At 42.6% G+C, this 14,081-nt stretch overlaps 1 protein-coding gene across 1 annotated transcript in view; it reads left to right on the forward strand.

Moving 5' to 3' along the window:
- The window catches only part of LOC112113111 (gamma-aminobutyric acid receptor subunit alpha-5-like), an 86,840-nt gene extending 73,920 nt beyond the window's left edge, over window positions 1-12,920 (forward strand). Inside the window, exons 7-9 of the mRNA XM_026650322.1 lie at window positions 9,152-9,304; window positions 10,925-11,136; window positions 12,618-12,920. Coding sequence (XP_026506107.1) covers window positions 9,152-9,304; window positions 10,925-11,136; window positions 12,618-12,920 — 668 coding nt within the window. The remainder of the gene's footprint in view (window positions 1-9,151; window positions 9,305-10,924; window positions 11,137-12,617) is intronic.
- The last annotated feature ends 1,161 nt before the right edge of the window (window positions 12,921-14,081 follow it).

Here is a 14,081-nt window from a genome sequence, read left to right on the forward strand (position 1 = left end):
TGGGGGGGGGGGGGGGGGGGAGGGGGGAGGAAGAATACTGCACAAATCCAACAGTTTGGATCCTTTGGATATATTTTGGGCCACATGTCAAACTACACAACCCCTCCAATTGCACGGGGGGAAATGTTTGGGTATATAAAAATTTTATACACCTTTTATGCTGACGCTTCAAGCAGATGCTTTTTAGAAAGAGGTAAAATCTGGATCTCCACCAGGCTTACTGGATCCTACTGATTTTTGCACCCAGCTCCCCAAGTTCTGCCTGAAGAAAAAAAACACTTGGCTAGTTAGAGTGCACACAAAAAATCTTGGAATCTGGCACATTTTAGCACTGGCATGCTGCAAAAACCCTGATCCTGCTAATCTTGGCACTCAAGCCCCCAAATTCTACTGGCTACGTAGAGAATACGGCTGCCACGAAAAAATTCCCCATGTAACAGTATTGCAAAAAACCAGTACAGAGCCCCAATACTTCCACTTCCTACATAAAGAACACATCCAGCCACTTGTATGTATCAAAATATTCCTGCACTGCCTACACAGAGAAGATATTCAGAACAAATAAAGAGAGAACAAGTCCAGACACTTCTGTTGCACCAAAGATCTTGGATTTTTGCACATTGCAGCACCACAGCACTACAAAAACCCAGACCCAAAACATAGATCCTGCTGGATCTTGCCAATTTTTGCACTCAAGCCCCAAATTCCAATATCTAAATACAGAACACAGCCAGCTGCTCCACCTATACCAAAAAATTACAGACCCTGGTGTATCCTGAGGCAAGTGTGGTCTGGTGAACAGTGACACAATAACACAGATCTGACATACCTGAATTCTGCCAGAACCTGCCTTTTTTTTTTCACCGCAGGCCTCAGCCTGCAAGTGTAGCCACCATTCCACCACTGGTAAAACAGACCTTGATGTATCCAGCCTAACAGCGTATGAAAAACACATATCTGGTGTCTGGATTCTACTGGAGCCTGCTATTTTTTAGCCATATTCTTTCTCCAAAATTCTATTGTCTACATAATTTTTTTTTAAAATGTAGCAACTTCTAATCCATCAAAAAATCTAAGCCAATGTTTCCTAAAGGATGGGCTGTGTCGTGGAAAGGAGGTAAATGGGTCATGGGATCGGTGTGGAGGAGAGGCCTGGGGAGATTGGAGAGTTAGCCTGCCCAGCACTTATGCTGCACAAGTGGCTTCTGTCCCACGGGACTGGGCCCAGCAACCCCCCTTTGGGTGTTGTGACCTGGTACATGGGGTCACAGTGCCACTCAAGTTTGGCCTGGTTGCTCCTCTGTCATGACAGAAGAGCAGTCAGGCCATACCTGAACGGTGCTGCAAGGGATGGCATAGGTCAAACCTGAGTGGCACTGACACCAAATGGGCAGGTTGCAATGCCACTCACTCAAATATGTCCCGGCCGCCCTTCCATCATGACAGAGAGATGCTGTGAACTCGTGTGCCAGGTTGCAACTCCCAGAGCAGGGAGTTAGGCCCAGCCCTGCAAGAAAGGAGTTATCACTGTGGGGTGAGTGCAGGGAAAACTCTTCAAATACTAGCCCCCGACACCTTGGGGCATTCCCTCTGCACCTCTCCGGCCGGAGTAGGGTTGTGGTGCCAGGGTAGAGGATGCTGCTGAGGATGGTCAGTAGCCCCTCGGCAGGGTGAGGAGGTGGCAGTGGAGGAGGACACTGGCCTATTATTTCTCCCCCCCATCCCGAAATTTGGATCCTGGATGGGTCATAAAAAAAAAGACAAAATGCAGTTGTTTGGATGCCTTACTAAAACGTTTGGGAACCATTGATGTAGACCCTCTGCAACTTGGCACAGTTGCAGCACAAAATCACATAGCCAGCACTCGGATCCAGCTATATCAGCTTAGCTTTCATTCTAAGGCCAAAAATTCTACCACCTAAGTACAGAAGAAATGCAGCAGCACCATTTCTTCTTTATTATTAATTCTTTCTTTTGATTGTTGATGTTGAGAATGGCATCCCACTGTGATAGGTTCTGTACAAACATGTAACAAAAATTAGTTCCTGTCCCAAGGAGCTTAAGTCTAAGAGGGAAATCCTGGCCCTACTGAAGTCACTGGGAGTTTTGCCATTGACTTCAGTGTGGCCAGAATTTCATTCTAAGTATAATGCTAGAGGCAACAGGTGGATACAATAAATGGCTAAGATGAGCACAAGGTAACGAGACAATACCAGTCAGCATAATAAGTAGTGGTCACAGAGCACCAGCTTCCCCCCGCCCCAAGTTGAGTTTTTTGCAGGCATTGTGGCTGGAAAGAAAATGTAGATTTCATCGGGAGCTTCCTCCATGTGTAAGAGCAGTGTGAAAGAGTGTACTCTCCCTTTAAGAGACAGGCTGGAGCCAGCAGCTGCCCCCCACCCCGCCCCAATCCCCTCAAACTGGTAATGTGAACCTACTGCCACCCCAATCTGGGGAAATGAAGGGGGGCATACTTGCAGTGCCACACTGGACCACAAGGGGGAATGTGGGGATAACCCACACCTTTACAGGCAGCATGGGGGAAAGTGCAGAGGTACTTATTGGAAAACTGAACAATGGGCAAAGCTGGCATCTTTGGTGGAGTGGACATGGGGGGACCAAAGTCTCAATACTATGTAAGAAATGACAGGTAGGATGTAAATCAGCCACGGCTGGCCTTACAAATGAAAACAAGTACTTTGGGTTTTGTAATTTGTATTTTTTTTTTAAAAAAAGAGCAGACTTCTGTGCATTCTTGCTGAATAAAGGGCCGGCTCCAGGCACCAGCCCTCCAAGCATGTGCTTGGGGCGGCACCTGGAGGGGGGCGGCGCTCACCCAGGGAGAGCGGGGCCGCAGCCGGGCTCGCCGCCCTCCCCCGGCGCTCCGGCCGGCCGGGAAGAGCGGGGCCGCCCCTCCCACGGCGCTCCGGCCAGTCGGGGAGAGCGAGGCCCCGGCCGGGCTCTCCGCCCTCCCCCCGGTGCTCCGGCCGGTCGGGGAGAGCGGGGCCCCGGCCGGGCTCGCTGCCCTCCCCCCCGGCGCTCCAGCCGGTCGGGGAGAGCGGGGCCCCGGCCGGGCTCTCCGCCCTCCCCCTGGCGCTCTGGCAGGCCAGGAAGAGCGGGGCCGCCCTCCCCCTGGCGCTCTGGCCGCCGGGGAGAGCGGAGCCGCAGCGGCCTCGCCGCCCTCCCCTGCCGCGCTTCCCGCTGGGGGGTGGCGGGAGGCTTTTTTGCCTCGGGCAGCAAAAAAGCCAGAGCCGGCCCTGGCTGAATAGCACTGTAAACACAATTATCCAGCCTGCTGCTTCCTACCAGTTTTTGTCTCCCCTTTTCCCCTTCCTCAAGCCGTACTGTCAAAATAGACAACTCTATTTGACTGCTCTTAGTTGACCAGGAAAATCCAGGCTCCAATACATCCCAGTGCAGTAGCAGCTCAAAAAACATGTAGCTGGTATGCAGACACCTGCTGGATCCAGCCCATCTGTGGCCTCATACACAAACTAATCCTGCTAAATAGAGAGCACATGCAGCCAGGTGTAGAGCACCAAAAAAATCCTGCATACCAGGTATGGGATTATCACAAACCAATGTGTATAGGAAATTATCCAGTTATAGGGATATGCTACCTGATTTTACAGCAGACCTTCTCCCAGCCCCTTTCCCCAGCACTCTTCCAGGATCCTTTTCACAAGAAAGTGAGAAGCCAGAAGAGAGCCCTTCCCTGAGCACAAGGATTGAGGCACTCTTTCAGGTAGATGGGTCCTGAGCTTTTTAGGGGTTTATAGGTCAAAGTCAAGACCTTAAACTTATCTGGGAAGCCATAAGCAACCAGTGCAGATCAGGGAGCACTGATTGTATGTGCTCAAAGAGAGCTACTCTGCTTACCAGGCAAGTCACCACATTCAGCATCAGTTTCAGTTACTGGGTGGCTTTAAAGGGTTGCCACGTGTAGAGTACATCACAGTAGTCTTAGAGAGAGTTTCTAGGAGCAGAAAACAGCACTAGATGGGCAGCTGCATGAAGAGAAGCCAGGCAGTCTTAAATTGCACCGTTCTTCTCCTGCCCCCACAAGGGGGAGAGTCTTTCTACACTAGGGGCAGCAGTGTGGCAGTTTCCCTACTGCTCTTTTCCTCCAGACTCCGCTGGCCTCTTCCAGTTACTATAACCACTTCCTCACGGGGCCCATTAGAGACAGAGGCAGCCTTTACACCTCAGAGCCTTTACACATCAGAGTGGTATCAGCAGTCACAGATAGCCAGAACTATTGTGCCAACACAGCCTCATACCCCACTGAGAGCTTACCCAAACTGGGGTCAGATCCCAGAGTCCTGATATGGCAGGTCCACATCTCAGGCTTGGTCTACACTACACAGCTTTGCCAGTGTCATTCTGTTGGTCTGGTGTGTGAAGAGGTTTGAGCCCTGACTTACATAGCTGTGCTGGCAGAAGTCCCTTGGGTAGATGCAGTTGTATCAGCAAAACTGTCCTTTTGCTGGTACAGCTTATTTTGCACAGAGGGGCTGGAATAAATTATACTGGTGCAAAGCACAGTTTTGCTGATATAAGCTGTATCCATACTAAGAGCATTTTGGCAGCATAGCATACCAGTATAGCTATACTAGCAAAGCCATAGCCAATTAACCACACTGTCTCTCACAAATAATCTGCCAAATCTAACTACTCAGCTGTGCTGTCTGTAAAATATGACCATACATGCACATGTAACCTAGCTGTGTTACACATCCTCCTTTAGAGGCTGGTCTGCAGAGGACAACGATCATTGCATGCTACTAAATATTGTATTTGTAGTTAGTTAGTCCTTTAGCTCAAGTGGTAAAGGTCTATGCTGCACATGTCTCTGAAGAAAATACATTTTGGGGTCGTGGCCAAAAATGCCAGGATCTGGCAGAATTCAGCAGTTTTATCACATGATTACACCAATCTATATCAGAATAAGAGTGGCTATACTTGTTCTCTATTTAGAGGGTAAAACTGTAAGTGTGGAGCAAATATTAGCTGGATCGAATTGTAGGATGTGTGTGTGCAAATTACACACCAGAGTGTGTCAGGATCTTGGTTTTTCTGATGGCGTAGGAGGTCAACAATGTTCTATATTTCAGTAGAGGGATTTGTGCTTTGGGAGGCCAAAAATTGCCTGGATCCAGTAGGATCCAGGTGCCATATACAGGATTTTGCAGCAGCCTTGTGCCAGAACTGGTCAGGTTCTAGATTTGTCTGGCATATTAGGAGAGAAGCTATGGACTGTCTGTTTTGGCAGTGCATTTTGGGGGCTTGAGTCCAAACATCAGCAGGATCTGATAGGTCTCAAGGATGGCATAGGGATGGATGCAAAGAGATCTGGAATGTATTGGTGCAGTCAGAGCAGCTGGATGTGTTCTCTGTGTAGATGATGGAATTTGGAGTCTTGTGTGCCAAAATGAGAAAGATCCAGCTTGGTCTATGTCAGGATTGTCACACAGAGGCAAAATAGACACCAGTAACAACGTCACTGGTAAAATAAAGAATAAATTAATTAGTTTAAAAAAAGACTGGCTCCAACACTTAGTAAAGACATGCAGCTATAGTCTTCACACAGTGCCACCTAGTGACTAAACCTTGTAACACAGTTTAAACTTTCCATCATCTCTCAAAAAAATAAATAAATTAATGGAGATATCCTATCTCCTAGAGCTGGAAGGGACCCTGAAAGGTCATCGAGTCCAGCCCCCTGCCTTCACTAACAGGACCAAGTACTGATTTTGCCCCAGATCCCTAAGTGGCCCCCTCAAGGATTGAACTCACAATCCTGGGTTTAGTAGACCAATGCTCAAACCACTGAGCTATCCCTCCCCCCAAATATGTTTATTTATTTTATATAGGCTGACTTGTATTTGCAAGGGCTGTCTCTGGCAGGTTTGGAATAGGTGAATCTTTTTCTTCTAGCTCTGCACCTGCACCTTGTAGAGTTTGCTCAGTGGATTGTTCGGTCTCTGGAACAAACTGAAGATGTTGACGATTTCTGTTGAACTCTCCATGGTCTGTCTCAATAGTGTATAATCAGGGTGAGGTATTCGTTTCCTTTACAACAGCTGGAGTTCTCCATCCTTCTCCTCTATCCACTTTGACACAAACAGGCAATTTTCTGAGTGACATCAGTTATAAAAGTGTTCATATGCTCTTTTTGCTTGTTGATCTGACTTGGCTACTTTTTTTCAGGTCTGGCCATGCTGGAGCTAGATTGTTTTCCAGGATTGGAACAGTCCTGAGTTGCCTGCCCATCAGGAGCTGGGTAGGGCTGTAGTCAGTAGCTGCTAACAGTAGTGACTTGTTGCTCAGTAGAGCAAGGAATGGATCTTCCTGCTTCAATATTTTCTTGGATGACTGTACAGCCCTCTCAGACTCTCCATTTGCTTGTGGGTAATGTGGGCTGCTAGCGATCTGTTCAAAACCACCTTTGGTTTAGAATGACTGAAGTTCAGTTGTGGTGAATTGTGGTGTGTTGTCTGTCACTAGTTGTTGTGGAATATCAAAATTGGTGAATGTGCTTTTTAATTTCTCAATAACACTACAACTTGTTGTATCTTTCAAATATATTATTTCAATATATCTAGAAAAACAATCCACTACAACTAGGTAATGATGTCCTCTAAATTCGCACAAATCTGGTGTTAGCCTTTTCCAGGGTCTGTCTGGTATAGGTGTTGTTATTTGAGTCTCTTCGCACACATGTATCTGTAAAAGTTCTCACATGCACATTCACTTGCCAGGAACCCCTTTTCAATCTATGCATATCATTTTTCTTCTTCTGTAAGTGTATGAGGGCAGAATGCAAATGGTTTCCATTCAGATCCATGTAGATGCAATAACGCACCACCAAGGCCAGAGTTACTGATATCTGCACTGACCGTGGTAGAATTTAACTACCCCAGTTCTAAAGATAATTTCTTTGCCCTTTTGAAGGCAGTCTCCTGATTTGGGCCCCGTAGTCAGGAAGTATTGGACCTTAGTTGTTCATTCAGTGGTTTTGTCACTGTAGAAAAGTCTTGCAACTATCAACCACGATAGTTTACCATCTCCAGTATGCGTCTCAGTTCTGGTACATTTGTTGGTGCATTCAGTTCTCTAATTACTTTTACTTTCTTGGGGATAGGACTAATTCCATCTGTTCCAAAAATTCACATTGGAAAACACACTTTTCTTTATTTAGGTTGAATCAGTACTCACTGGTTTAGGTCAGGACTTCACTGACGATTTTGTTATGTTCTTCCACTGATGTGTTGTCCCTAAAAAGGAGTACCCCATTTATGTTCTCTAATAGCTCTGCCATCTTTCTTGGGAAATTTTCAGGAACATTGGTACTCCTGAAATGGAATCTTTGAAAGCAAAATGTCCCAAATGGTGTAACGAATGGAGTCAGTTTAGCTCTCTCTCTCTGGCCAAATGAAATTGCCAGTTTTTGTGCATTTACAGCATTTCTCTCCTTTATTTAAACAATCACCTCTTGTATTGTCATCTTTCCCACATTTTGTGCATCTAGTCTGAAAAGTGTTTATATTTTGCCTAGGGCTCACCCCACGTTGCCTTTCAGGATTGATTACAATTGCTTTTTGCAGCTGTGCTATATCTCCTATTGTGATTCTATTTGTAAGTCACTTCCTCTAGGTTTCTTTCTGGTGGCCCTGGCCTCTGTTTGGATTTTTAATACTCTCCAATTGTCTTGCTATTTCTACTGCTGTGTGAAGGTTTAAATCTTCCCTCATTTGCAGTTTCTCTGGCAGTCCCTTCTCTAAAATGCCAATCGGTACTCTGTCTCTGATGTGCTCTTCCATTTTGTCTTCAATATCAGTATTCTACCATGTCATACAAGCCTCTTATAAACGATTCCACAGACTCCCCAGGTTTTTGGACATGCTGGTAGAAACGGGCTCACTCATCAGCCACATTACATGGATGTGTAAACTGCTCATCAAACACAGCCAGCACTACAGCGTGGCTCTCCTCTCCAAAGGCAAAGGATTTAAAGATGGGTTCAGCTTCCCTGCCCATAGCATAGACTAAGGAACACAACTGGACCAGGCCCTTCTCCTCCTGGAGTTTAGTTGAAATGCAAAACCCGTAAATCGATCCTTCCAGTCAGTCCAGTCTGCTCCATCAAAGCTGAAGCTCTGTGGAGCATGAAATTTAGGCACTTTGACAAAATTCTGCCGTTTATATTGTTTTTCTTCAGAAACCATGTCAGATTAGTCAGGCAGAGATAGAGGCAAAATAGATACTAGCAACAGCTTTATTGTCAAAAAGAATGTAGACTGTCTTCAGTGCTAGATAAAGATAGGCTGCAGTAGTCTTCACACACCACAGCCTACTGACAAACTGTTATAATGCAGCTCAAACTTTCCATCATAATCTATGTCTGAGATCTAGGATTTTGCAGTGCTCTGGTGCTAGAGCATGCCAAATTATGTGGTGCTCTAGGAGTGGTGGAAAGTATTCTGTGATAGTGGGGTGGAATGTCATATTCTAGATCCAGGTTTTTGCAATGCTGCATCACTGGAACATGCCATAGTTTAGACATGTTCAGTGCAGTAGGAGGGTCTGGTCATGTTTCCTTAGTAGAAATCTGGAGGTTTGGCTGCAAAAATTATCAGGATCAGGTTGGATCCTAGTACCAGATCTTGTTTTTTGCAGCATTGTACTGCTGGAATGTGCTGGTTCTGTACCTTTTTGATGCACTAAGACCAGTTGGATTTACTCTTTATTTTGGTGGTGGAATTTGGGGCCCAGGACTCAAAAATTGGCCGGATCTAACAGAATTCATGTCACCTATCCAAATTTCTGAAGCCTTGTGGCATTAGAACATGCCAGGTTCTGGAACTTTTTAATGCAGTAGGAGCAGTTCATTGTGTTGTATAATTATGCAGTGGCATTCTGGAGGCCTGGGTACAAACATCAGCAGGATGTATGTTCTGGATCCTGGTTTTTCCAGCCTTGCAGAGCTAGGCTGCATAGAAGACCAGACATTTCTGGTGCAGTGGAAATGGCTGAGTGTGTTCTCTCAGTCAGTGACAGAATTTGAGGACTTGGGCACAGAAATCAGCAGGATCCATCAGTTTCAGGCATGGTCTGACTTTTTCCCACCACTGCATTTTTCTCCTTCTAGGTGAATACACTATTATGACAGCACATTTTCACCTGAAAAGAAAGATTGGTTATTTTGTCATCCAGACTTACCTTCCATGTGTTATGACCGTGATCTTATCACAAGTGTCCTTTTGGCTAAACAGAGAGTCTGTTCCTGCTAGAACTGTCTTCGGTGAGTATTTCACTCCTTTGTGGTGGTTATGAAAGGATTGTCTTACTCAAAGGGGTGACTTTGTGTAAGGAAATAATAGTTTACTATGACTTATTTCTAGTCCAGGTGATTCTGTTCCCCCTACTTCTGAACCAGTTTAAACCATAGGCTCTCTTCCTACCATATTTCCAAGTCCTTTGACTTAGTTCTGATGAAAATTACACAAGAATTAAATGAGGGTTGGTGCGGGAAGAGGGAAGAAGAAATCAAATATGTGTGTTTTTATTGTAATGGGGGAGGGGTTAATACATACCCTAAACACAACAATGAAAACACTGATTTCTCTTCAAAAGTTTGAGTGTGTCTGTGTTTCCAGGTGCTGATCTAGATGAATCATAAAAGAGGTTAATTAGTGCCAATTAATTTGTACTGATGATAATAGGGGTATTATTATCATCAATACAAATTAATATAATTACTCATTTACAAACTGTATCCATATTACAGAATGTATAATAGGTAAAATCCTTTTGGGATCTCTAAACAACTTGAATTATCACTAGAAGATTGCTTGTAAGCAGGAAGTAAACACCCAAGACTGATGCAATATGAAAACACAGTGGCTGGGAAAGGGAGGAGTGCAAAAATCAGTTTTGTACAAAAGAGTTTTCCCACTAGGAACAGGGAGCCAAAACTTGCTATTGATTTTTATACAGAACTCTCCACTGACATCAGTCAGGCATTTTGCTTTAAAATCAGTGGTATGCAGTGGGCCAGGACACCACAGAGACTACCTACCATGATGCCAAAGGATTGGGGACCTAATTCCACTCTGTTACACCTTTTTAAATCCAGTGATATCAGTGGAATTTTTGGATTTACAGAGGTGTAACTGACAGTAGAATTTACTCCTTTGAGTGGAATCAGTAACAATTTTGTTACTAATTTCAGTGGCAGCAGGATGAGATACCTACAATGGTTGGAAATGAATTATTGAAAATAATTTATGTTGGTTTTTTTATCTCCAAATATTGAAATCTTGCCTTATTACCGCAGTTACTGATAATTAGTTTAGTTATTCAGATCCTAATAAAGTGACTTCCAAGTTTCTTTTTATTACCTGTGATAATCTGCATTGTTAGGTTGTTCTACAAAGTTCATGCTCTATATTGGCTGAAATCCAGAAGGAAAAAGATTATAGGATTTACATGTATCTTTCCACAAACATATCCCTGCAAGTATTAGAAAGTCCGAAGATTACATTAATTCCTCAGTACATGGATAGGAGATTTTGTAATGTACTTCTTTATAAATGAGGGCTGCTATAAACGTACCACACATCAATGTGAATGAATAAAATAAGTAAGATTCTGGTTTACACCACTAATCTTTATGCATACAATTTTTAAAATGTTCTTTCACTATGTAGAAATTAAAGATGAGCTGGGTGCCCCAGAAGTCAGAAATAAGCTCTTCAAGGCAGGGACCTTGTTTTTCTATTGTTGACCAAAGTACCATGCACTTCTAAAATGCTATACAAACAGTTATTTCCTTGGGGCTGCTTAGGCATCAGGGCCTAAGTCACAAAACATTCCAAGTCTCATGCAGAATCCTAAACTTAACTTTTTTTTCTTTTTAAAGGAGTAACTACAGTCCTTACCATGACCACCTTAAGTATCAGTGCCCGCAACTCCTTGCCAAAAGTGGCCTATGCGACTGCAATGGACTGGTTTATAGCTGTGTGTTACGCCTTTGTATTTTCTGCGCTGATTGAATTTGCAACAGTCAACTATTTTACAAAGAGAAGCTGGGCATGGGATGGCAAAAAAGCTTTGGAAGCTGCAAAAATCAAGGTTCTTAATTTACACTTTTTGAATTACTAGAATAAGATTCAGTTACCTTGCACAGCACAAATAACTGAATGTACAACTTGCAACTGCTCCATAAAAATGTATTTAATTCACTCATGTCACACTGTCACTGACCTTCAGGTGATAACTTGCAGGGCATGCTGATTTTTTTTTTTTTAATGCATATGCTGTCAGATAGAATAGGAAATATTTGTCTCTACCATGCATACGAACTGATCTGTGTTTGGAAGTATGACTGCGAGAGAGTTAAATGTATGTTACAACTAGAGCTGGGTAAAACTTTTGGGACAAATATTTTATTCACTGAAAATGCAATTTCAAGTTGACCAAAACTGTTCACAAATTCATTCTGAATTTGGCAAATAGTTTCAGTTGAAAAAAAATCAAAATACTTTGTTTCAGTGTCTTCAAAACAAGAATGTTGATTTTTCATTTCAAAACTATGTTCCATTTCAAAATGTGCTTAAATTTTTTTAAAAGGTTAAAAAGAACCCAAAACTTTTTTCATTTCACTGATAGCATCTAATTTTTTTGTGCATCAATCTGAAACCATTTTTTTCCTTCAGTCCCGATGCCAAAACAAAAGATCAATTATAGCTCTAATTACTATGGATTTTCTTCACTGAAATTAAGAATTTAAACAAACATGTAGCATAAAATTAATATAGACAGTCCATTCCTGCTGTTATTGAATCAGTGGGAAAGCTCGCATTGAGTTCAGTAAATCAGGATCCCACAACAATCGCCATAAATGCAATACAAACAAAAATACAATATGAAAGCATGAACATTTCAACTGCAATATATCCAGAGTTATTACAAATGTAGGCCCTGTGTGCAAATACTTAGACTAGTTAATGCTTACAAGCATAACTTTATTCACAGGAGTAATCCTGTCAACTTCATTGAAACTATTCCCATGTGAAAGTTACATGTATAAGTATTTTCAGCTTCAGGACTTTACTGGGCACTTTGGTGACTATTGTCAGTAATAAGGGCTATTCTAATGTGCTTTATCAAATGATCCCATAAAGAAAAATAATATTTGCAGGCAATATACCTTATATCAATCCCCTGTGAAATAACTAAATACCAAGACAAAAGCTACTTTCGTGACTGATGCAGCAAGCACAGAGGTGCCGGGGCTGAACCCCGGCAAGCCCAGCACAAATTAAGCACTGACCCAAGGCGAGGATCACATCGATAAAGGATTCTGCTAATTTACATGCTAATCTGAGACCCAGTCTTGAGGGCCTTGTTCAGCGTTCACTGATGTCAGTGGAAGTTTTGTTTGAGTAAGGGCGGCAAGATCAGGACATAAATAGTTTGTTGGGATTTGAAATGAGAACAACTAGTGAACGGTTTGCATGATTGAGTACTAAACTGATATTTTTGTTTAATCCCTGAGAACATGTTTTCACCTGCCTTCTACGCCAAATGGTATTTCCTTATTTATATTACAGAGAAAAGAGCGTCAATTACTAGGAAACAAATCAATTAATGCTTACAGTGCTGGAAGGACAGCCCCCACACCAAACGTACCAAAGGACTCAGCCCCATCAGTCATCTCAAGCGCTGCAACTGTTGCAGTGAAATCTGCAGAAGAAAAGCCTGCTGAAAGCAAAAAGACTTATAACAGCATCAGTAAGATTGACAAAATGTCCCGAATAGTTTTTCCAGTATTGTTTGGAACTTTTAATTTAGTCTATTGGGCCACATATTTGAATAGGGAACCTGTTATTAAAGATGCTACTTCTCCAAAATAAACTGAAGGACTCCAAAACCACACGTGAGCCATATTAATAAAGCAAATGCTACCACGGAGAATATGAAGGCCAGAAAACTTTCTATACTTGAGCAATATTCTTCAGGAAGTTTTTGCATGTTTAATAATATGTACAATAATATTGCCTTGATTGTTTCTACATGTAACAGCAGATGTTTCAGAGACAGTGACATTAATAATTACAGCCACAGATCTTTTTAGAAGAACACACAAGAAGTCATAGAACATGGCTTCTATGCTGCACAGTATCTTACATTGATAGTTTATAAATAAAATAAGTTATATTTTTAACTGTTCAAGTGTATTACAGATCTGAAGTTTTTATATGTCTAATGTACGTCAGACATACATAGGCGTAACCTATATTTTACAGAAATGTTCCATTATTGTCATCTGATAGGGTACCATGAATAATGCCGGTTGTAAATGTAATAATTCTCATGTAGGGTCACATTCCACCACCCTTACTCTCTCCAAGGACCACCTTATTCCACAAATAATCCCATCAGTCCAGATACTCAACCAGTGGACATGGACATAGTACCTAGTGCTGAATGGAACTATGCTAATTTACACTACCTGAGAATCTGGGTCACAGATTTTTGTGGGACTGCGGAGGAGCAAGGTGCTACTCAATGTAAATAAAGGTTGTAGAATCTTATCCTTAGGGGGGAAAGTCAGCTTTTTCACACTCCAACTACATTTTTCTCTGGTAATTCTCATTGTTTATTGCAAAAATTAGGCATGCATTGCACAAAATTATCTTTAAAAATAGACTAAGAACATACTGTGCAGATAAAACATTAATGTCCTTAATATATACTTTCATTAGGGTAACATAACCAGCGTTTGGCCAACATCTTCTGTTGAAGAAGATGATGTTGTATGAACAGAGAGGCCTCTGAAATAACGATTATTTCTTATTCCCAATAACAAGAAAACAATCACCCAACACAAAAAAGGGTGTCAGAGAAAGAAAGCTACTCTTCATGACAGCCAGGTTTTTCAGAGACAATACGGGCATTTTGGTCTTTGTCTGAAACTTTTCTATAACCTCCTTGCTGCTGCCCGTGTGTTTTGCTTCAACCATGAATAAGAAAGTGTAATTTGAGTTTTCAGCTTTTTTTTAGAAGTTTGGCAT

Source organism: Terrapene carolina, unplaced genomic scaffold (assembly GCF_002925995.2).
Source record: "Terrapene carolina triunguis isolate 2854851 unplaced genomic scaffold, T_m_triunguis-2.0 Scaffold25, whole genome shotgun sequence".
NCBI classification, from domain to species: Eukaryota; Metazoa; Chordata; order Testudines; family Emydidae; genus Terrapene; species Terrapene triunguis.